The sequence below is a fragment of the Pan paniscus genome, chromosome 7, assembly GCF_029289425.2.
Source record: "Pan paniscus chromosome 7, NHGRI_mPanPan1-v2.0_pri, whole genome shotgun sequence".
NCBI classification, from domain to species: Eukaryota; Metazoa; Chordata; class Mammalia; order Primates; family Hominidae; genus Pan; species Pan paniscus.
This window is the reverse complement of record NC_073256.2, coordinates 74,287,767-74,313,195: the sequence shown is the minus strand read 5'-3', so window position 1 is coordinate 74,313,195 and position 25,429 is coordinate 74,287,767. Positions and strand designations below refer to the sequence as shown.

General features: G+C 37.0%; 1 protein-coding gene across 5 annotated transcripts in view; it reads left to right on the top strand.

The window, feature by feature from the left end:
• Positions 1–25,429, top strand: part of NSMAF (neutral sphingomyelinase activation associated factor) — a 79,075-nt gene that overhangs the window by 30,687 nt on the left and 22,959 nt on the right. For 4 of the 5 annotated variants that reach the window (XR_008626399.2, XM_008975465.6, XM_008975464.5 and 1 more), the window contains exons 6-11: positions 384–434; positions 8,136–8,207; positions 8,492–8,539; positions 8,644–8,696; positions 22,171–22,300; positions 24,058–24,129. Coding sequence is in view for 4 of the 5 variants with exons in the window: in XM_008975465.6 (XP_008973713.2) it covers positions 384–434; positions 8,136–8,207; positions 8,492–8,539; positions 8,644–8,696; positions 22,171–22,300; positions 24,058–24,129 (426 nt within the window). In the remaining variant the exon portion in view is untranslated. Of the gene's footprint in view, positions 1–383; positions 435–1,436; positions 2,275–8,135; positions 8,208–8,491; positions 8,540–8,643; positions 8,697–22,170; positions 22,301–24,057; positions 24,130–25,429 lie in introns of those variants that run through there. The other variant, XM_055116570.2, reaches the window with a different exon arrangement.

Genomic DNA, 25,429 nt, shown 5'->3' with positions numbered 1-25,429 from the left:
TATGTTAGTGAACATATTTCCTACCACAGTAACTTTGTTTTACCCGTTTCTTAAAAAATCAGCACTTGGATTAGCCTCCTTCCCTGTCTGCTTGGTTACTTGGTGCAAGTGATGGCATTCATAAAATGTCTTCTGTATTTATTTATCTTGTAATTGTTGCTATCTTGTTGCCTGGATGATTCTCTTTTTAATTTGATATTTGTTATTTTAACACCAGTACTTTAAAGCCATACTAGTACTAATACTAAAGCAAATACTTCTGGAAATAGAGATTATATAACAATGATTTAAAACTTTTGATTGATAATGTTCTGATTTGTAGTTACTCTTTACAATGAAACATTTTGGTTATTATTTTACAAGTATTGCTTTTTCTTGCTCAGGTATATTTCATTAAAGAACATAATGTTGTTGCACCATATAAAATAGAAAGGGTAAGTAAAGCTTTTCATGTATTTCCAGCAATTTATATAGTCATTTTGAACAATAAAATTTTGTGACTCTGTTAACATCTTTAATCAAATATAATAATGAGTATTTAAAAGCTTCTTACCTGGAAGTTATAACAAAATTACCCAAGGGAGCCACAGATTTTAGTTCAAGAGAATTCAATTAACTTTTTGACTTAAAAAAAAAAGTGACTAAAAAAAAAACACCCAAATGATTAGGTTAGAAATTAAAATCAGAATATGCATTATTTATAAGATTGTTTACTGGGTGTTACTGAGAATTTATTTACCAGTACGTTACTAAAAAATTTAGTTTTAAAAATATTCTGGAAATATTTACTGGTTATAACATTCTCTTATTTGAGAACTCAATAATAATTTGTAAGTACTCTTAATTAGGTAGAAACTATGAGTAGACTTGGATACAATGTCTGGTTCCCTGGGACTTTTCACTTAAGCATAGACATTTCATTTAACTATTCTGTAATTTAATTCTTTATGCTTCAGCTTAATACATAGTAGAGGGATAACTCCTACTAAAAGAGAGTTTTTACAGGACCTAAGGACAGGGCTAGTGCTCCTTATAATGACATCCGAGTGAATTAGGAAAAGCCACCATTTGTGGGCAAACATAGTCCCACAGGCTGAATCTGAATTTCAGTTTCAGGCCAGTCTGCAATCTCTTAGGCGGCACAAATTGTATACTCAGTGGCCTCTGGGTTTTACGGACAAGAAATACTTGCATGTGCTGATTAGTCAGAAAGTATAAATACTGAGATTTAATTATTCTCAAGTGGTGCTTTTGGCATTTTGGGCAGGATGGTTCTTTATTGTGTGGGGCTGTCACTTATATTACAGCTCTTTCCCCTAACAAATGCCTCTCGTACACTGCTCCCCTTGTTGTTGTTACAGCACCTCCACACATTGACAAAAGCCTCTGGGGGCAGTAGGAAACCCTACCCCCAAGTTGAGAACCACTCACCTGGGGTGCCCTCCCTCTAAAGGCTCTCGTGAGAGCCAGCTGAATTGCATACCTGCACATGGTTCATTGAAAGATTATGTGAAAGGAAATAAAAGTGAGGTTGTCTGAGTAAAGAAAAGCTCTTTTGTTCCAATGTGAATTATAATACCAAAGCATTCTCAGATTAAAAAAAAAAAAAGGGCGAGGTGGAATGACAGCAGCAAGATGGCAGAATAGGAAGTTCTAGCCCCTCCTTCCTCCTGTGAAGACACTGATTCAACAACACATGGACAAATTCCCTTTGTGAGAAATCTGGAAACCAGTTAAGAGGATCCTGCACCCCCGGTGAGCATGAAACTAACCACATCAAAGCCGGTATAAAAATTTGTGTCACTATCTGGCCATCCTCTGTCCCACACAGCACCACATGATTGGGAAGAAATTTCCCAGCCTCTAGCTTCTCCCTGGAGAGGGAAAGAGAAAATTGGACTATACATCCAGAGTTCTGACTTTTCAGGGGAGCTTCCCAAGGGACTGGCTTCTGTCTCTTCTGTCTCAGAGTACAGATGGAACCCTGCATACTCTAGATGCCTGGAGCCACTGATAACAAAAGAGAGCTGGGTAGCACGCTACTTCTTCAAAGGACCTGTGGTACAGCAGACATCTAGACATGAGAGACAGCAAAGGATTCCAAGCTTCTGAAAAAAATGAAACCAATAAATTTCTCTAATTAGGAATCTACATGCATAAGTCCAGAGAAGACACTTCCATAGAAAAGGTTTGAGAGGCCTCCAGCATCTCTAGCCAGGCTGATTAATGAAGGTCTCTTTCTCTGTATGAAGCCAGTCCTTAGAGACTGGAGAGGTAATTGTTTTTGTTGTTGTTGTTTTTAATGTGTGGATATTAGCACAAAATTAGAGGGAGCACAAAGAATCAGAGAAAAATAGTCCAATCAGAGGTACAAAATAAATTTTCAGAAACCAACCCTAAAGAAAAGGGGCTATATTAATTACCTGACAAGGAATTCAAAACTATTTTCATAAAGATGCTTAATGAGCTCAGGAAAATTATGCATGAAGAAAACGAGAATTTTAACAAACAGAATATTAACAAAGAGAAAATATAAAGAAGAACTGAACAGAAATTTTGGAGAAGAATTTAGTAACTTAACTAAAAAGTTCACTAGAGGAGTTCAGCACAGACTATAAATCAGAAGAAAAAATCAGCAAACTGGAACACAGGTCTTTTGAAATTATCCAGTCAGGGGAGCTAAGAGAAAAAAGAATGAAAAAGAGTTAAGAAAGCCTAAAGTACTAATGACACACCGTCAAGTGGACCAAATACATAATATGCGAGTCCAAGAAAGAGAAGAGAGAGAGAAAGAAACAGAAAGTGTATTTAAAGAGATAATGGCCCCAAACTTACCAAAACAGAGGAAGGAGATGGACATCCAGATTTAAGAAGTCTTCCACATAGGAGGACTTCAAAGATGTCCTTACCAACACACATGATAATCAGATTATCAGAAGTAAGAGTTAATTTTGAAAGCAGCAAGAGAAAAGTGTCTGGTCACAGAAGAAAGCCCCCACAAAATGATCAGATTTTTCACCAGATAGCTTGCAGGTCAGAAAATTGGATGATAAATTCAGAATGGTAAAAACAAAACCAAATAAAACAAACAAACAAAAACGCCTGCCAACAAAGAACACTGTATCTGGCAAATTGTCCTTGAAAAAAAAAGGAGAGATAAGGACTTTCCCAGATAAACAAAAGCTCAGAGTTTACCACCATTAGATCTGCTTTATAGGAAATGCTAAAGTGAGTCCTTCAATTTGAAACAAAAAGATACTAAACACCAACATGAAAGTGTAGGAATTATAAATCTTGCTGATAAAGGCAAATACAGAATACTGTAGTGCTGTAATGGTGGTGTGTAAATCAGTTTAATTCTGGTATACAAATTAAAAAACAAAAGTATAAAAACCCCATAACTAGAAATCTGTGTTAATGAATACACAATATAAATGGATGTAATTTGAGATATCGTTAACATAAAAGGAGACAGGTATCTGAAGGAATAGTTTTTGTATGTAACTGAAGTTAAGTTGTTAACAGATTAAAAGAGATCATTATCACTGTAAGATGTTTTATATAAGACCCATGATAACTACAGAGAAAATACCTATAGAAGATACACTAAAGAAGAGTTTTTCCAATATTATCATCTAGAATTTTTATGGTTTCAGGTTTTAGGTTTAAGTCTTTGATCCATCTTGTGTTGATTTTTGTATAAAGTAAGAGATAAGGATCCAGTTTCATTCTTCTACATGTAGCTTGCCAGTTTTCCTAGCACCATTTATTGAATAGGGTGTCCTTTCCCCACTGTATGTTTTTGTATGCTTTGTCAAAGATCAGTTGGCTATAAGTATTTGGCTTTATTTCTGGGTTGTCTGTTCTGTTCCATTGGTCTATGTACCTATTGTTATACTAGTCCTATGCTATTTTGGTAACTATAGCCTTGTAGTATATTTTGAAGTTGAATAATGTGATGCCCCCAGATTTGTTCTTTTTGCTTAGTACTGCTTTGGCTATTTGGGCTCTTTTTTGGTGCCATATGGATTTTAGGATTGTTTCTGATTGACAAAGGTATTTTGATGGGAGTTCTGTGAAGAGTGATGGTGGAATCTTGATAAGAACTGCATTGAATCTGTAGCTTGCTTTAGGCAGTATGGTCATTTTCACAATATTGATTCTACCCATCCATGAGCATGGGATATGTTTCCATTTGTTTGTGTCATCTATGATTTCTTTCAATAGTGTTTTATAGTTTTTCTTGTAGAGCTATTTTACTTCCTTGGTTAAGTATAACCCTAAGTATTTTATTTTATTTTTTTTTGCAGCTGTTATAAAAGGAATGGAATTGTTGATTTGATTCTCAGCTTGGCCGTTGTTGGTGTATAGCAGTGCTACTGATTTGTGTACATTGATTTTCTATCTGGAGAATTTACTGAATTCATTTATTAGATCTAAGAGCTTTTTGGATGAGTCTTTAGAGTTTTCTAGGTAAATGGTCATATCATTGGTGGACAGTGACAGTTTGACCTCCTTTTTTCCAATTTGGATGCCCTTTCTTTTCTGTCTGATTGCTGTGGCTAGGACTTCCATTACTATGTTGAATAGAAGTGGTGAAAGTGGGTAACCTTGTCTTGTTCCAGTTTTCAGGGGCGTAGGCAAAGAATTCATGACTAAGAACCCAAAAGCAAATGCAAGAAAAACAAAAATAAATAAATGGGACCTAATTAAACTAAAAAGCTTCTGCACAGCAAAAGAAATAACCAGCAGAGTAAACAGACAACCCACAGAGTGGGAGAAAATTTTCGCAAACCACACATCCGGCAAAGGACTAACATCCAGAATCTACGAGGAACCTCAAACAAATCAGCGAGCAAAAAACAAATAATCCCATCAAGAAGTAGGCAAAGAACATGAATAGACAATTCTCAAAAGAAGATATACAAACAACTAGCAAACATATGAAAAAATGCTCACCATTACTAATTATCAAGGACATGCAAATTAAAACCACAATGAGTTATCACCTTACTTAGTGAGAATGGCCATAATTAAAAAGTCAAAAAATAATAGACGTTGGCATGGATTTGGTGAAAAGGGAGCACTTTTACACTGCTGGTAGGAATGTAAACTAATACAACCACTGTAGAAACAGTATAGAGATTCCTTAAAGAATTAAAAGTAGAACTACCTTTCAATCCAGCAATCCCACTGTCAGGTATCTACCCAAAGAAAAAGAAGCCATGATGTGAACAAGACACATGCACACACATAGTTATAGTAACACAATTTGCAATTGCAAAAATATGAAACCAACATAAATGCCCATCAACCAACAAGTGGAAAAAGTCCTATATATATACACCATGGAATACTACTGAGCCATAAAACAAAATGAAATAATGGCCTTTGAGCAACTTGGATGGAGCTAAAGGCCATTATTCTAAGTTAAATAACTCAGGAATGGAAAACCAGATTATTGTATGTTCTCACTTATAAGTGGGAGCTAAGATATGAGAATGCAAAGACATAAGAATTATATAATGGGGCCGGGTGCAGTGGCTCATGCCTGTAATCCCAGCACTTTGGAAGGCCAAGGTGGGCAGATCACGAGGTCAGGAGATCGAGACCATCCTGGTTAACACTGTGAAACCCTGTCTCTACTAAAAATACAAAAAATTAGCCGGGCGAGGCAAGTGCCTGTAGTCCCAGCTACTTGGGAGGCTGAGACAGGAGAATGGTGTGAACCCAGCAGGCAGAGCTTGCAGAGAGCCAAGATCGCGCCACTGCACTCCATCCAGCCTGGGTGACAGACACAGTGAGACTCCGTCTCAAAAAAAAAAAAAAAGAATTATATAATGGACTTTGGGGGCTTAGGGGGAAGGATGGGGGTGGTGATGAGGGATAAAAAAAACTACATATTGGGTACGTACACTGCTTAGGTGACAGGTAAACCAAAACCTCAGAGAACTTATTTATGTAACCAAAAACCACCTGTACCACAAAAACTACCAAAATAAATTTTAAAAAAATGAGGAAGGAATCAAACTATGTCATGATAAAATGTCAACACAAAGGAAGATAGAGGACAAAAGAGGACAAATGAGCTACAAGACAGAAAACAGTTAAAATGGCAACAGTAATTCCTTCCCTATCAATAATTAAGTATATCAAACTCCCCAATCAAAAAATATGGAGTGTCTGAATGGATTAAAACAAATAAGATCTAAAACTATATGCCATCTGCAAGAGACTCATTTTCGGTTTAAGGACACAGATAGGCTGAAAGTGAAAGGATGGGAAAAAATATTCCATGCTTGGTAATCAAAGGAGAACAGAGCTGGCCATACTTATATCAGACAAATAGGCTTTAAATAAAAAACTTTCACAAGAGACAAAGAAGGATATTATGTAATGATAAAAGGGTCAATTTATCAGAGAGATAAATAATTACAAATGCATTAGTCAGGGTTCTCCAGAGAAACAGAACCAATAGGATGTGTGTACATACATACACACATATATATACATACATACATACATACGTATGCATATACATATATACAGACATATACACCCATCTAGGGGTATATTGCTGTATATATGTATATATACAGAGAGAGAAATTGATTTATTATAAGGTATTGAATCATGTGATTATAGAGGCCAAGAATTCCAGACCCAGGAGTGAGCCAATGGTATAGGGTTTAGTCTGAGTGTGAATGCAAGTCTGAAGGCAGGAGAAAACCAATATCCCAGCTTGAAGACAGGAAGAAACAGTGTTTTTCCCATTTAGACTTTTATTCGATTTAGGCCCTCAATGGATCCGATGAGGCCCACCCACATTGGGGAGGGCAATCTGTTTTACTCAGTCTCCTAATTCAAATGCTAATCTCATCCAGAAACATCCTCACAGATACACCCAGGGATAATGTTTAACTAAATATTTGGTCACTCTATGGCCCAGTCAAGCTGACATATAAAATTAATCATCACCATATGTATGTACCCAACCTCAGAACATCTAAATATATGAAGCGAACACTGATAGAACTGAAGGGAGAAATAGATAGCAACACAATAATGGTAGAGATTTCAATACCACACTTTCGACAATGGGTAGAACGTTCAGATAGGACATCAGTAAGGAAACAGAGGACTTGCACAACACTGTAGACCCAATGGACCTAACAGACATGCAGAGCTTTCCACCCAACAGCAGCAGAATACACTTTCCTCTCAAGCACATGGAATATTCTCCAGGACAGATCACATGTGAGGTCACAAAACAAGTCCTAACAAATTTAAGAGGATTAAAATAATATTGTGTATATTTTTCCAATCATAATGGAATGAAACTAGAAATCAACATCAGAAGGAAAACTGAGAATATGTGAAAATTAAACAACATTCTCTCAAAAAACCAATGGGTCAAATAAAAAAAAAAAAGAAATTTTAAAATCTTGAGATAAATGAAAACATGATATACCAAAACTTAGGCAATGCAGCAAAAGCAGTATAAACAGGGAAGTTTATAGAATTAAATGTCTACGTTAAAAAAGAAGAAATACCTCAAATAAAAATCCTAACTCTAGGCCAGGCGTGGTGGTTCACACCTGTAATCCCAGCACTGTGGGAGGCTGAAGCGGGTGGATCACCTGAGGTCAGGAGTTCGAGATCAGCCTGGCCAACATGGTGAAACCCCGCCCTGTCTCTACTAAAAATACAAAAATTAGCCGGGTGCGGTGGTGCACACCTCTAGCCCCAGCTACTCGGGAGGCTGAGGCAGGAGAATCACTTGAACCTGGGAGACGGAGGTTGCAGTGAGCCGAGATCGTGCTACTGCACGCCAGCCTGGGCGACAGAACAAGACTCTGTCTCAAAAAAAAAAAAACAAATCCTAACTCTATACCTTAAGGGTTTGGAACAAGAAGGGCAAACTAAACCCAAAGTTAGGAGAAGGAAGGAAATAATAAATAGAGCAGCAAATTATGTAGACTTGCTCCCCTAGAACTCTCATTCCAGTGGGGAAGTTACACTAGGTAAAACATGCAGATTTTATCATAGCAGGTTCTGTACACGTGTTCTTAAAGTAGCATAGTTTGGCACACTTCTTCTCTTCCTGTATTTTGATATCTTCCCCTTTTTGTTAGGGCAAAATGGAATATGTTTTTGAATTGGATGTTCCCGGGAAAGTGGAAGATGTTGTGGAGACGTTGCTTCAGGTAAGCACTTGCTGGGTAGAAAATTCAAAGCAAACTGAGGCAAAAACTGTTTTTATAAATTTCTTATTTATATACCTTACCCAAATCATCATCTGTTTTCTAAATATGTAGCAGATTGACTTAAAATGTTGAGTTTAAAAACTATATATTAGGAAGAAGCCATAGGTATATCAGAAGTAATCTTGACTGTTAACAGAATGATTGCTGTTTCTCATTGCTTCTAAAGAAATACTTCATATCATCTGAGAGAAAAAGTAAATTCATGTCTGTTTATGATACTGTAGCTTCACAGAGCATCCTGCCTTGACAAATTGGGTGACCAAACCGCCATGGTAAGTATTCTTAACAATGTCTGTCTTTGATTGTCAATGAACTTGTATTGATATTTTACTTATAAATACTTATATTCGTACTTTTTCTGGTTCTGTTTTAATAGATAACAGCTATTTTGCAGTCTCGTTTAGCTAGAACATCATTTGACAAAAACAGGTAAGTTTCTAATGATCTTTCCTAATTAGAAAAGTGGTGGACATTTTCATCTGTATGCCTCATTCAGCAAATCCAAGCCTGCTGTCATCATTGGTCTCACCCAAAACCTGCTTGTCTTAGAGAATGGCTCAGCCTCAGTGCAGGAGAACTCTCTAGGGCTTCCTCAACTCTTCTCCATCCTGATGTCTGTCAGTCAGAAAGGTCTGTTAGATGCTTCGGTTTCTGCTTCTGTGTTTTCACATTGTGTTGCCTCAGTTCAGGCCACCGTCACCTCCCACCCAGAACACTAGCACAGCTTTATTTCACCTACCTGACTCCATCTTCCTTTCTCCACTTTTCTTCTCTTCCCTCTACCTGACATTGTTTTAAAATATGTTCTTTCTAAGGGCCAGGTGCGGTGGCTCAGGCCTATAATCCCAGCACTTTAGGAAGCCAAGGTGGGAGAATCACTTGAGCTCAGAGTTTGAGACCAGCCTGGGCAACATAGTGAGATCCTGTCTCTGCAAAATTAAAAATTAAAAAATTAGGCTGGGCACGGTGGCTCATGCCTGTAATCCCAGCACTTTGGGAGGCTGAGGCGGGCAGATCACGAGGTCAGGTGTTCAAGACCAGCCTGGCCAAAATAGTGAAACCCTGTTTCTACTAAAAATATAAAAAGTTACCCAGGCATGGTGGCAGGCACCTGTAATCCTAGCTACTCAGGAGGCTAAGGCAGAAGAATCGCTTGAACCTGGGAAGTGGAGGTTGCAGTGAGCTAAGATCATGCCATTGCACTCCGGCTCGGGTGACAGTGCGAGACTCCATCTAAAAAAAAAAATTAGTTGGGCATGGTGGTACACACCCGAAGTTCCAGCTACTTGAGAGGCAAGGTGGGAGGATCCCTTGAGCCCAGGAGGTCGAGGCTGCAGTGAGCCATGATTATGCCTCTGTACTCCAGACAGAGTGAGACCCCATCTCAAAAAATAAAAATAATAAATTTTAAAATGTCCTTTCTAAACAACTTATTTGATCATATCACCTGCCCGTTTAAAATTCTTCAAGATTGAAACTAGACTCCTTCGTTACACCGTATACAAAAATTAACTCAAGATGGATTAAAGACTTAAATGTAAAACCTAAAACTATAAAAACTGTTGAAGAAAACCTAGGAAATACCATTCTGGACATAGGCCCCAGCAAAGATTTCATGACAAAGTCACAAAAGCAATTACAGCAAAAACAAAAATTGACAAATGAGACCTAATTAAACTAAAGAGCTTTTACACAGCAAAATAAACTATCAACAGAGTAAACAGCCCAGGGAATGAGAGAAAATATTTGCAAACTTTGCATCTGACAAAGGTCTAATATCCAGAATCTAGACGAAAGAAGCAAAAAATGAACAACCCCATTAAAAAGTAGGCCAAGGTCATGAACAGACACTTTTCAAAAAAAGACATACATGCAACCAAAAAACATCTGAAAAAATGCTCAATGCCACTAATCATTAGAAAAATGTAAATCAAAAGCACGATGAGATACCATCTTATACCAGTTAGAATGGCTATTATTTAAAAAATTTAGTAAATTTTGAATGGCTATTACTCAAAAAATAACGTGCTGGTGAGGTTGCAGAGAAAAGGGAATGCTTGTACCCTGTTGGTGGCAGTGTAAATTAGTTCAGCTACTGTGGAAAGCAGTTTGGTGATTTCTCAAAGAACTTAAAACAGAGCTACCATTTGACCCAGCAGTCCCATGATTGCATATATAACCAATGGAAAATAAATTGTTCTACCATAAAGATACATGCACACGTAGGCTTATCACAGCACTATTCAAAATATTAATAGCAAAGACATAGAATCAACCTAAATACCCATCAGTGGTAGACTGGATAAAAGAAAATGTGGTACCTATACACCGTGGAATACTTTGCAGCCATAAAAAAAGAGATCATGCCCTTTGCAGCAACATTGGATGGAGCTGGAGGCCACGGATGGCGCTGGAGCAAATTAATGTGGGAATAGAAAACTAACACCGCATGTTCTCACTTATAAGTAGGAACTGAACATTGAGTACAAATGGACACAAGGGAACAATAGACACTGAGCCGGCTTGAGGGTGGAGGATGGGAGGGAGGAGGGTGAGGATCGAAAAACTGCCTATCAGATACCAATTACCTGGGTGACAAAATAATCTGTACACCAAACCCCCAAGACATATATTTTATCTATGTAACAAACCTGCATATGTACCCTGAAACTAAAATAAAAGTTAAACGATAATAAAAAAAATTAAGTCTTTGAGAGTAGGAACTTGTCTGGCCTCTTGCATCCACAGAGTATGGTATATTACAGTGAATGAAATTAATGGATTCTCTCCATTTTACTGCCATTGCATTTTCCCAGACCCCCATTAGCTCTCCTCGGTCTAACTGGAATTATTTCTCCTCCAGCCTCTTCATATGGTCCACAAAGTTATCTTCCTAAAACAAACATGATTATTGCCCACCAACCAGCTCCTAGAACAGTAACAAGCAAAAGAGTTTTCAATAACAGTTAATTTAAATGCCTGTCTTTCATTGACAATATCAAAGGTTACTATACCAAGACACAAATAGTCTTTTACAGCCATACACCTTAAAATTCCCTGGATTATTTCATATTGCCAAGAGAAAGTGATACAATAAAAGGCCATTAAAAATATAAATAAAATAAAAATTTTCAAGACGCCCCCATCCCCAGTGCCTTCAGGATAAAGCCTAAACACCTTAACACGGCCCCAAGACTCTTAGGTGCTAGCTCTTATTTACTACTAGTCGTTGATGATGCATCTTGAATTCTGTGCCCTAGTTATTTGCATTGCCTGCAGTTTCTGTTGTGCCACATTGTCTCTTACCTCTGAGCCTTTGTTCTTGTTCCCTCTGCTTAGAAAACTCATCCTCCTTCTCTGCACCTGGCTGTTGCTTATTCTTCTTATTTCAGCTGTGCTCTCAGTTCTTCTAGAAGGTCTTTCCTGAGACTTCAAGTTGCAATAAGTACCTACCTATGGTGCTCTATAGGGTCCAAGAGAGTACACTTCTACTGTTCTAATGGTTTTTTCATTGACTTTCTTGGCTTTTCTTAAGTATACATTTTGTGCAAAGATGACATTTCTGTATTATCCCATTCTCTTACTTGTTTATTGCCTTATATCAAGGAGATTTAGGCGATTCGTCTGTATCTTTGTCTCTGGTACCACTAAGTTAATTATTATACCTTTATGGTAACTATTGATATCTGGTAGTGCAGGGCCCCAGACCTTATTTTCCTTTTTCACTTATGTCTTCAGTATTCTTGGTCTTAGGCACTGCCATCTGAATTTAGAATCAGCTTGTCAATTTCCATAAAAGCAATTGTGCTGGAATTTTGATTGTAATTGCAGTGAATCTATAGTCTTCTCTCTATTTATTTAGGTCCCCTTTAATATATTCCTTATGATTTTCTTCATAAAGGTCTTTCCTGTCTTATGTTATTTATTCCTAGTACTTCATATTTGTGATGGTATTATAAATGGTATGTTATTAAAATTTCATTTTCTGTTTATTGTTGATATATAGAATGCAATAGGTTTTAGTGTACTCATTTTGTTTTCAGCAACCCTATTAAACTCTATGACCAATTCCATTAACTGTATATTTAGATTCTTTATATTTACAAAATCTTATCTATGAATTATTTTCAGTCTCTATTCACTAGCTTTTTATTTTTGATTTTTACCTCTGTAATCATTCATCCTTAGGACAAAGCAGAAAGTATTGGTTAAATAGGTTCATTTATTTATGGATTATTATGTGCTACGCTTTTGCTAGAAGCTTATGTTTATAAATGAGAGTAATTTGTAATATTCTATTTTATTGCTACCTTTGTGAGATTCGGGAATCAGTCATCTTGACCCTTACCCTACATTTTAATGTGTTAAAGAACTTGCCAGTAAAGCCATCTGGCCAGTAATGTGTTTTTTGTGTTTATGTTTGTTTGATTCTTTCTCTGCTTCACTATATAGCATTAATTTTATTTCCGTTTTTATACTGGCAGGATATATTAGGTAAGTGAATTGCTTAGGGAAGAATAGTTTCCATTTTAGAAAGGAAAGGGAATAATAATAAGAAGAATTAGCTTCTTCTGACCTACTTAGAATGTGTCATTTTTCCAAGTAGCAATTTAGACTTCAATTCTGGGCTTCAGCATGACATTCATTTAAAAAATAGTTCACTGTGAACGTTTTAATGTATCCAGTTGCTGAAATGTTAGGCTAAAGAATTTGGGGGAAGGGATTTTTGCGATATGAAATGAAATATTACAGTGTTGTATACTTTCTCTAGAAGAAAAAAAGGTAAACTTCCGCTAAGATAAGCTTTCATCATATTTCTGAGGAGATAATTTTTTGTTACAGGAATATAAGGAAAACTATTTTTAATACTCTTTATTTTGAAAAATTTTAAACTGTCACAAGTTGAAACGCTAATACAATGAAGGCAGATCCCCTATGATTCACCAGATGTTAATTTAACATTTTGCCAAATTTTCTTTAAGTCATGCCTGCTCCTACTCACATTGTTGCTCTCTGTGTGTGTTATTTGTATGTATAAATGTGTATGTTTGTATTATATGTATAATATATGTGTATATATTTTTTCTGAACCATCTGAAACTAAATTCTGAGGTATCATAACACTTCTCCCATAAGTACTTCAGCAGGTACTTGTTAGAAGGATATCCTCCATTCCTTGATACCATTATCATATTCCATTAGCAATAATTCCATAATATCATCTAATATATCATATAATAAAATCATAATAAAATATAAAATCATTAAAAATATAAAATCATAATATCATCTTATAGCTTCATATTAAAATTTCCCCTTCTTTTAAAAAAATTATACTTTAAGTTCTAGGGTACGTGTGCAGAAGTGCAGGTTTGATACGTAGGTATACATGTGCCATGTTGGATTGCTGCACCTGTCAACTCGTCATTTACATTAGATATTTCTCCTAATGCTATCCCTCCCTCGGCTCCCCACCCCACGACAGGCCCCAGTGTGTGATGTTCCTCGCCCTGTGTCCAAGTGATCTCATTGTTCAGTTCCCACATGAGTGAAGACATGTGGTGTTTGGCTTTCTGTCCTTGCGATAGTTTGCTGAGAATGATGGTTTCCAGCTTCATCCATGTCCCTGCAAAGGACATGAACTCATCCCTTTTTATGGCTGCATAGTATCCCATGATGTATATGTGCCAGATTTTCTTAATCCAGTCTATCATTGATGGACATTTGGGTTCGTTCCAAGTCTTTGCTATTGTGAATAGTGCCACAAGAAACATACATGTGCATGTGTCTTTATAGTAGCATGATTTGTAATCCTTTGGGTATATACCCAGTAATGGGATTGCTGGGTGAAATGGTAATTCTAGTTCTAGATCCTTGAGGAATCGCCACACTGTCTTCCACAATGGTTGAACTAATTTACACTCCCACCAACAGTGTGAAAGTGTTCCTATTTCTCCACATCCTCTCCAGTATCTGTTGTTTCCTGACTTTTTAATGATTGCCATTCTAACTGGCATGAGATGGTATCTCGTTGTGGTTTTGATTTGCATTTCTCTGATGACCAGTGATGATGAGCATTTTTTCATGTGTCTGTTGGCTGCATAGATGTCTTCTTTTGAGAAGTGTCTGTTCATATCCTTTGCCCACTTTTTGATGGGTTTGTTTGTTTTTTTCTTGTAAATTTGTTTGAGTTCTTTGTAGATTCTGGATATTAGCCTTTTGTCAGATGGGTAGATTGCAGAAATTTTCTCCCATTCTGTAGGTTGCCTGTTCACTCTGATGGTAGTTTCTTTTGCTGTGCAGAAGTTCTTTAGTTTAATTAGATCCCATTTGTCTATTTTGGCTATTGTTGCCATTGCTTTTCGTGTTTTAGTCATGAAGTCCTTGCCCATGCCTATGTCCTGAATGATATTGCTTAGGTTTTCTTCTAGGGTTTTTATGGTTTTAGGTCTAACATTTAAGTCTTTAATCCATCCTGAATTAAAAATTTACCCTTTTCTACCCCAAGAGTCTTCCTTAAATTACTTTATTTTGTAATGATTGTAGATTTAAGAAGAACAGACCAAAAGATAGTACAGATTTCTCTTTCATGCCCCACTCAGAATCCCTGTTCTGTTTAGTATGTAGATGCTGCCATCTTTTGTTGGACATATTCCTAGATATTTGATTGTTTGATACTATTGAAAATTTATTTTCCAACTATTTGTTACTGGTACATAGAAATACAGTTCTTTTTTTAATTGGCCTTGTATACTATGAGTCTTCTAAATTCACTCATTAGTCTTAGAGTGTTTTTTGCTAGATTCCATGGAGTTTTCATGTACATAATCATTTAATCTGTGAATAATGACAGTTTCACAGAAATCCATATGGCTTTTATTTTCTATTTCTTGCCTCATTGCACAGTTTTATTAATAGATGTGGTGGAAATGAACATTATTGCCTCATTCTTGATCTTACAGGAAAAGGGCTTAAGGTTTCATCATTCAAAGATGATGTTAGCTGTAGGTTTTTCATAGCTGCCCTTTAACAGAATGAAAATATTCCTTTCTGTTCCTAGTTTACTGAGAGTTTTTTCAATAATGGGTATAGAATTTTGTCAAATATTTTTTCTGCATTCATTGACATGATCATATTTTTTTCTTTATTCTGTTAATGTTTTGAATTACATTGATTGATTTTTTTCAATGTTAAACCAACCTTGTATTCATGGGCTAAATCTAATTTGAGAACATGATATCTTATCTTTTTTACATATTACTGGATTTGCTTTGCTAGTATTTTTATATCTATATTGATGAGGGATATTGCTCTGTAATTCTCTTGTAAGGTATTTGTCAGGTATGGTACAGGTTATGCTGACCTCATAATAGTATGGAGGTTTTCTTTATCTCCGGTTTTCAGAAAAAGTTTGTGTAGGATTGTTGTTATTTCTTCCTTACATTTTTAATAGAATTTATTGATGAAGCCATCTAGGTCTAAAGTGTCCTTTGGGATTCCATTTATTTACTAGACATAGGACTGTTCCATTTGTCTGTTTCTTCTGTTCCTGTTTTGGTAACTTGTGTTTTTCAAATAAATTGTCCATTTCATCTAAATTGTCAGACGTATTGATATGAAGTTGCTAATGTCCTTTTAATGCCAGCAGCATCTGTAGTATCTACCCTTCTTTCATTCATTATGCTGATACTTTGTGTTTTCTCTCTTTAAAAAAAAAATCAGTATTGCCAGGGCTTACCAATTTTATTAATCTTTCAAATGACCACATTTTGACTTTGTTGATATTTTTCTGCTTTTTCACTTTACTTATAGTTGATGTCTACTTTTATGATTTCCTTCCTTCAGCTTGCTTTGGGTTTAAACTTATTCTTGTAACTTTCTAAGAAGAAAGTCTAGGTCACCAGTTTTATTCCTTCCTTTGTAATAGAAGTACTTAAACTTATAATTTTCTCTTTAAGCACTGCTTTTGCAACATTCTGCAGATTTTGATATGTTTTTTGTTCCCATTAATGTAAAAATATTTTGTAATTTTCTTCATCGTTTCTCCTTTGGCCCATAGGTAATTTAGAAGTATGTTTAACTTCCACATATTTGGACATTTTTAGTAGATATTTTATAGGTACTGATTTATAATTTAATATCTGATCAGAGAATATGTTCTATGTGATTTCAGTCTTTTGATATTTGTTCAGATTTGTTTTATGGCCCAGCATATGGCCTATCTTGGTGAACATTTCACATGCCGTTGAAAGGAATGTGAGCTCTGCAGCTGTTGAAGATAGTATTCCATAAGTGCCGTGTGGGTCCAACTGGTTGATGGTCATTTGGATCAAATATATTTCATTAATTTTTTTTGTTGACTTGTGCTATCAGTCACTGAGAGAAGGATGTTAAAATTGTCAGTGGTGATTTATTTCTTTTCTTATTTCTGTCAATTTATGCATTTTGTGTTGTGAAGCTCTGTTATTAGATTCATATACATTAAGATGCGTAATGTCTTCTTAATTGATTCTTTCATCATTAGGAAATGTCCCTCTTCATTTGTGATAGTCTTTTTCTTGAAGCCTGCTTTGTCTTCCTTTAAAGTAACCACATCAGTTTTCTTATGTGTTGTGATTGCATGATACATCTTTTTTTGCCCTTTTACTACTAACCTGTGTATTTATTCTGTTTTAAAAAATATGTATACTTTAAATATATAGTTGAGTCTTGCTTTTTATGCATTCTGACAATCTCTGCTTTTCAATAAGAATGTGTAGATAATTTATAATTATATAATTATACACTAGCTGGTTTTAAGCCTAGTATCTTAGGATAGTCATGCATCACTTAATGACAGGGATATGTGTTGTGGGATTCAGGAGGACGAGAGAGGGACCTTGGGTTAAAACAGGAGAATCTTTTATTGAATGCACCAGGCCCAGCTGACTCAGCGTCCAAATGACTGGGCCTGGAACAAAGACAGCACTTGACTTTTATACACACTTCACCAAAGGGGTGGACCAGCTTTTGAAGCAAGCTTACAGTGGTGTGAAAGCAGGGATACAGAGGCAGGACAAAGACCGATAATCAAATCGTAACAGGTTCATAACTCAGGATTGCACATAACCATTGCTATGCAACCCAGATGTCCATTATCCAGGTTTGCCTAAGCACAGGCTTATCCTATAACCTTCACTATGGCACCCAGGTGGCCATAACTCAGGCCTGCTCAGAGGCTCATGACCGTCACTCTACTGCTTAGATAAAACAATACTTGAAGTCACTAGTTACAGAGAAGAGGAATCTGTAAACTCATTCCATAAAACAAAGGAAAATTTGTTTTTCTTCTCCCTATGTTAAAGGAGTGCTGGGAGAGTCTTCAGAGCACATTAGATAATATTATCAAGACTTTTCCTAGGTCTGGGCTGTGCCTGTTGCTGCCTCTGAGACAAGTCAGCTTAATACAGGAAAACTTATTTCTCTTTCTTTTTAATTTTATTTTTCTTTAATTTCCCACCTCATATGTTGTGAGAAACGTGTCGTTAGGCAATGGTCATTGTGAGGACATCATAGGGTGCACTTATACAAACCTGAATGGTACAGCTTACTACACACTTAGACTATACAGTATAGCCTATTGCTCCTAGGTTACAAACCTGCACAGCATTTTGCTGTACCACTTGAGTGTCCCTAATTCAAACATTTTAAGTCCGAAATGCTCCAAAAGTCCGAAATGCACTCAAAAATTTTTGAGTGCCAACATGATGGTCAAAGGAAATGCTCATTGAAGCAGTTCAGATTTCAGATTTTGTGATTAGGGAGGCACACCGATATGATACAAACATTCAAAAATCCAAAATCCGAAACACTTTTGCTCCCAAGTGTTTTGAATAAGGAATACTCAACTTGTACTAAATGCTATAGGCAATTATAATATGATAGTATTTATGTATCTACTTATAGAAAAGGTAGAGTAAAAATATGGTATTATAATTTTATGAGACCACTATTATATACAGTGTCATTGACCAAAACATCATTATGTGGCACACATTGTGTCTGTATTTATTTCTTGGTGTCTCATTTTTTTTTTGTTCCTCTGCTCCTCCTTTTCTCCCTTCTTTTCGGTAATTCTAGTATTTTTCAGTACTCCATTTTATCTACTCTATTGACTTTTTAGCTGTAGCACTTTGTGTTATTTTTAGTGGTCATTCTAGAGATTACAATATGTACCTCGTGCCAGAGTGTACCTTCAGATAATATCATTTCATGCTACTTTACACCAATACAAGAACCTTACTCCAATGTATTTCCATTTAGCCTCTCCTGCCTGTTATGATCTGATCTTGTGGCTAATTTATGCATAATCCATAAAACCCACAATACAGTATTCTTATTTGTGCTTTAAAAATCAATAGCTTTTTAAAGAATTTAGATACATATATGTGTTTGCATAGAAATTAAAAATACTAAAAAATATTTTTAATACTTAGATATTTAGATGTTTACAATTTCTAGTCTTGTTTCCTTTCTGCAAATCTAGTATTTCATCTGGTATCATTTTTCCTTAGTCTAAAACACTTTTTGTGGTGTTCATTACAAGCTGATCCATTAGAGATTAATTCTCTCAGCTTTGTCTAAGAAGAAGATATTTATTTTACCTTCATTTTCGAAGGGTGTTTTTGGATATAGAATTCTAGGTTGACAGGTTTCTTACCCCTTTAAAGATTGTCATTCCATTGTTTCCGGTGAAGAGCCCCATGATTTGAATTGCTGTTCCCTATATACGATGTGGTTTTCTTGTGCTCATCCTGCTTGAGGGTTTCAGAGTGTATGATGGGGAAATTCCTACTATGCTGTCAACACAGAACACCTCAGTGATCAGCTGTGGGGCTTTTTCCTATACCAAAGGGTTCTCTGACACCAGTTGGGTATTCTACAATTTGATTCATTGTCTGCCTGGAGTTAGCACAGACCCCAGAGGTTAAGAGCTCAGTCCAACAAGGCTGCCCCCCTCACCTCCGATGCCAATCACAAATCCAAGTTGTCACCTGTGCTCTGACCAACTAGCTATAAATCAGAGATTCCCACAACACATTCCTTAGGTTTGATCACTAGAATGGCTCACAGAACTTGGAAATATTTACTTATGTTTACCAGTTTATTATGATAATAAAGGACATGATAAAGGGTACAGATGAACAGCCAGATGAGAAGATGCATAGGGTGATATCTGGAAGGAAGGATCCTGAGTGCAGGAGCTTCTGTCCCTGTGGAGTGAGGGTACATCACCCTCCTGGCACATAGATGTCTTCAGCAACCCAGAAGCTCTCCCAGCCTCATAGTTTAGGGGTATTTATGGAGGTTTCGTCACATAGGCATAGTCAAATATTAACTCAGTCTCCAGCCTCTCTACCTTATGCTGAAAAGGGCGAGTGTGGCCAAAAGCTCTAAGCCTCTCATCAGGGCTTGGTCATTCTGGTGACCAGCACCCATCCAGGATCCCATACACAGTTGCCTCATTAGAGCAAAAGATGCTTCTGTAACTCAGGAAATTCCAGGAGATTAGGAGGTCTATGTCAGGAATCACGACCAAAGACCAAATATTAGAACAAAAGATGGACCTAACACCTCTGTCACTCGGGAAATTACACAAGTTTCAGGAGCTCTGTGCCACGAACTGGGAGCAGAGACCAAATGATATATTTTTTTATTATGTCACATAGAGTTTCAGAATAACATGCATCTATGAACTGATATCTTTCATCAGTTCTCAGCCATTCTCTTCTCCATTTCCTCTGTCCTATTTTCTGTCTTTTCTTTTATAATCAGTTATACTTAAGTTAGTATGTTTAATATATTCCTTCAGATCTCAGATACACACTCCTATATATTTTTTTCATTCTTTTTTCTCCTTTGGTTTTGTTTTAGTTAGGACACTTTTTATTGACCTGTTTTCAGCCTTACTGGACCTTTCCTCCACTGCATCCAGTCTGTTGTTAAGATTGTTTAGTTAATTCTTTGTGATATCAACATTTTTATTCCTATATTTCCGTTTGGTTCTTTTTCATAGTTTCTATTTCTCTGCTGAAACTCTGTCTTTTCACATGTGTTGTCCATCTTTTGTTCTTGTTGACCCACTGCACCCAGGCTGGAGTGCAGTGGCATAATCATGGCTGACTGAAGCCCCATCCTCCCGGGCTCAAGTGATCCTCAGCGTCCTGAGTAGCTGGGACCACAGGCACATGCCACCATGCCTGGCTAATTTTTTATTTTTTGTAGAGATGGTATCTCAGTATGTTACCCAGCTGGTCTCAAACTCTTGGGCTTAAGTGATCCTCTTGCTTTGGCCTCTCAAAGTGCTGGGATTACAGGTGTGAGCCAACATGCCTAGACTGTTCTTGATCCTTTATCATATTTACTATAGTTATCTTAAAGTCTTCCTCTGATTGATCCAATGTCTGGCACACCTTCTATAGAGTCTTTTCTCTCTTGAGCATGAGTCATATTTTCTTGCTTCTTTGTTATGTATTATAATTTTATTGTATTGTAATTTTTTATTGAGCAGTTTGTTAAAAAGGAAGTGTTGAGACCGAACTAAATAATATTTACCTCCAGAAGTGGTCAAGCCACCTCTTATTCTGTCAGGCTACTTGTACAGGGAGGCTCTGTCAATCAAATCTGTCACTGAGCTGCATTAAGACTTTGTTGCACCTGTGGTTAAATTTAAGCCAACACTGCCTACAACTCTATTGAGGGAGTGATAAAGACTTTCTCTTCCATAGGACTTGGGATCTCAGCACTTGAAGGATTCTAGAGGTATCTTTGTGCTTTATAACTGAGCCATCGGGTTTCTGAACTGCGGGAGATTTCCCTTGTTTTGCACCTCAGTCGACAGCATTTTTGGATCTCTGGGGAGCTTTCTTTGCTCTCCAGTCTCAACTCTGGCTTTCCATTTCCCTGAAGATCTCTCTTCATTCTGCAGCCCTTACTCACTTCTATCATAGGTTGCTCCTCCTCCTGCCACTCACCTGTTGATCTCTTCTTTCCTTTTTGCAATCATGTTCATTTAGGTTGCTTTACATGCTCAACATTCCAGTCGGTTTTAAAAAGCTATGAAGATTGTTCAGTATATCCAGCTCATTTTGGTTGTTAGGGTGAAAGCTTCAACAGTCTCTTATAGCTTTCCCATCCTAACTTGAGGTGGAGATCTTCCTCTGTATCTTTTTGTCCTGTCACTTATAAAGAGATTTATTTTTAACCCAGTTATTTCAGTAATTGCCTTAAAATGTTGATGATTTGGTTGTTTTCCCTTATTTTTTCTTAAATCAGTTAAAGCAGAATGAGAAGGGACTTTGTTGATTAAATATTTTAGGAGTGGGTAGTGAAGAGATCATTTTTCAGAGGTTTTCTGCAGTAAATTCACAGAGGGATATACTCAAAAATATACAAAGGAATATACAATTACTCAAATGTATTATAATTCAAGTAATTATAATTATGTAGTCAGAGCCTTATAAAGTGTAGTGTGAAATAAATGCCACTTGCGTCAAAATAGTTTATAGGATGATAAAAATAATGACAGAAAAATAGGAAATAATTTAAATGTAAGAATAGTTTCAAGGCCTATTTATTTTGGGGGGAATGAGTTTAGCTAAGGGTTATTTGGTATTATTTATTTGTCTGTCATGGCTTCTGTGGTAGATAATCTCACCTATTTCTTTGAAAAATGAGTTTTTATCATGCCATTTCTAAACAGTCAGTTTTATCTAAGCAATCAATTTGTATTACCATTTTTCTTATATTAAATGTAGTGTTTAGACAAATGTCATAGAAAGTCACACTGTAGCTCCCTTAGATAAACCTAGAAAGTAGATCAATTTCTGATTTTTCTTACTTTTGCTGAAAAATCTATTTTCAGGTTCCAAAACATTTCTGAAAAGCTGCACATGGAATGCAAAGCAGAAATGGTGACGCCTCTGGTGACTAATCCTGGACACGTGTGCATCACGGACACAAACCTGTATTTTCAGCCCCTCAACGGCTACCCGGTGCGTAGATCGCAGGGTCAGGTGGGGAGCTGCCCATGTTTAAGCTGTTTCCGGACCATGGCCTCACAATGCCAGGGACCTCACTTTTTGATGAGGATCAAGTCATGTCCCTGCCCACCCCCTTCACAGGCAGCATCTGTGTATTTTACAAACACCGTGTGTAATCGTGATGTGTAGTCTCTGAAGTTTGAGTTCTTCTGATCTGTTTTCAGTCATGTCAGGGGCATTTGCTCTCAGTGTGGTGAAAAGAAACCCTGCTCCTCCCTATTTTAGTAAAGGGTCGCTAGAGATTTAGACCTTTCTTCTAGGAGGCATTTCCGAGAGACCAGTGAAATGTACTATGATTAATAAGAAATAGATTTTGAAATATATTTGCTATATATACACAGATGTTGGTATTTCTTGCTTCTTCTTAATGATGAACAACCTCAGTAGATCTGAATTTTTCCTGAAGGAGCACTATGAGCAGGTCCTCCCAGCTAGTGCAGAGGTGTGTGTGGAGATCCTGCCGTCTGGCAGTTACGGGCTCCTGCTAGGATGTTGGAAACAATCTTCTCTTTCACAATGACACAGACTTACAAGGCCAGAAAATAAATATAAACTTAGATATCCATGCTGAAACTTGTAAAGATTTGTTGCTTATCTAGATCTGGCCACTTTTTAGCATGATCCACTAAAAGAACAGAAATCCTAACACACCCCGGTAGTGCTGTGGGGCCATTTGGCAGGGCCCAAGAATTCTGCCAGAGAAAGTTCCACCTTGGAAATTCTCCAGTCTGGTCATTACAGGGCACGAAAACATCTCAAACTCTCCTGAGTGAAAGATTATGCTATAGTGATTGTGTCCACTAGGTGGTGGGGCTCACTTTCCTAGTTCTCCAGTAGACACTGCATGCTGCTAGCACAGCATTCTCAGGGAGTGTAAAAAATTGGCTTGGCTGCTACTATTGCTTGGGTCAGAAATTTTGAGAAAAAATGTCTGTGTACCCTAGCTTCACAATCCATGGTATGGGCCTTTACCCCTTCCCAATACTGGCCAGGATCTTTGACCAGTCATTGCCAAGACCTGACTCTGGGACTCCGGGGCAGTTTCCACTGTTGGACAGACTGACCTCTGCACACCCATCGTCCCTCCTACTTGGGAGGAGGACCACGGAAGCATAGCCATTAGCCAATCTCTGCCTTTTTAAACCTCCTTTTCTCTTACTAGTGTTTTAAAATTATAGAAAAGCAAGACAATTTTCTTCTTCATTAACAAAAAATTTAGAGCCCTTGCTTTATACTTTAGTAATTTGTGAGCCTTAATACACTGTAATTTTTAATGAGATAAAAGACAGGATTCTTTAAAAAAGATGTGTGTCAATACTAAGCAAACTATTTGTCTAAAAAAAGATAGCAAGATTCCTGAGAGGTTATTTATGCCAGTTGTTTATATTTCTTATCACCCCACAATCTAACCTGAAAGATATCACCTCACCCCAAACTAACCTGAAATATCCCTGAAAGATAGATGATTGCATTATCATTTGTGGGGTGCCACATGGCGGGGAGGAAGACTTGCCCAAGGTCATAAAGCTAGTGAAAGATGGCAGAGCAGAATGGGAAACCAGATATCACCTTGTTCCAAGATTTCTTTTTCCAATGGTTTATTAGGAAGGCAAGATTTGGTGATTTTTTTTTCCCCTTTCTGATACTACAGAACAACTTCTAATTGTGTCAGAACAATAATGTTTGAGATTGTCTTTCTACTTTTAAAGAAACCTGTGGTCCAGATAACACTCCAAGATGTCCGCCGCATCTACAAAAGGAGGCACGGCCTCATGCCTCTGGTGAGTCCTTGGGAGGCTGTGCTGGGGCATGATTGTCACACTTTCAGTTTAGCCAGCAGTTTATTGACGGTAAACACTTATGGGATGTCTGAAAGTACAAGTACATTGTCCTGTAAGAAAATAGACTCTGATTTTGCTGTTCTTTCTTTTGGAGAAGGTAGAAATTCATAAAGGAATAACTCTATCATGTAGAGAAGAGGTTCTATTATGAAGTATTTTTGGCTCCAAGAGCAAGAGGGCTAGAGTGCCCTTGAGTTTCTCATTCGTGCATTCTCAGTTTCTGGGCTCAGGCTAGAATGATCTGTGTAAAACCAACCCTGTGCTACACTTGCCTCCACCATTCATAGCAGCTAGGTCTCAAAGCAAAATCTGGAAGATATTACAAAATTACTTCTTTAGTGGAACTAGTATATTCACAGTTAACTTACATTAATTCAACCTTTGGGCTGAATGACAAAATAACCATTTAAAATCATATAGGCAGTTCTTTCCACCATTCCCTGAATAAGTTTATTTCTATACTTAGGTCCTATTTCTGACACATGTCTTACTTTAGTAACCAATCCCTACAGAAGGTATGATTCCAAGTGTTTTAATTCGACACCAATAGAAATTCATTTTTTCTCCTTTGAAGATTAACCAGTAACTTGGTGACATTACAAAAGCATTGTGGAATTTTAACTCTTATTTTTTTGCTTTTAATTTGTGAAATTCTACTGTTTTGCTGCCTATTTTACTTAAAAGGCCATTCCTCCATTTCCAGCACTAATAGCAGATCAGGGAAACAGATACTATTAAAAATCTCCTCCTTTGGGTATAGAGCTGCAGTCAGAAAAAGAGAAGAAATTAACATTGATTAAGTGCTTTCTATGTAACAGGCAATTTATATATAATGTTTCATTTATTTGCCATTATAAGCCTTGTGAAGTAGATAGTATTGTATTTTACAGGTGAAGAAATTGAGACTCCGGGGGTTAACTTCCTAAGCTCCCAGCTAATACATGGTGAAAGCCTGTGTTTGAACCAAGGGTAGCTCTGGGCTTTCATCCTGGCTTTGTGTGTTCCTTTGCTAGCTCAGCCTTACTAACACTATAGTCACAAAGCTCATAGGTTTTTATAAGATAATAATAATGTATTAATTGAATGGGTTATTCAATTATCAATTTGTTAGGTGTGCATAATTTTTATTTATTAGCTGGGCATGGTGCGCCTGTAGCCTTAGCTACTCGAGAGGCTGAGGTGGGAGGATCAATTGAGCCTGGGAGTTTGAGGCTACAGTGAGCCGTGATCACACCATTGC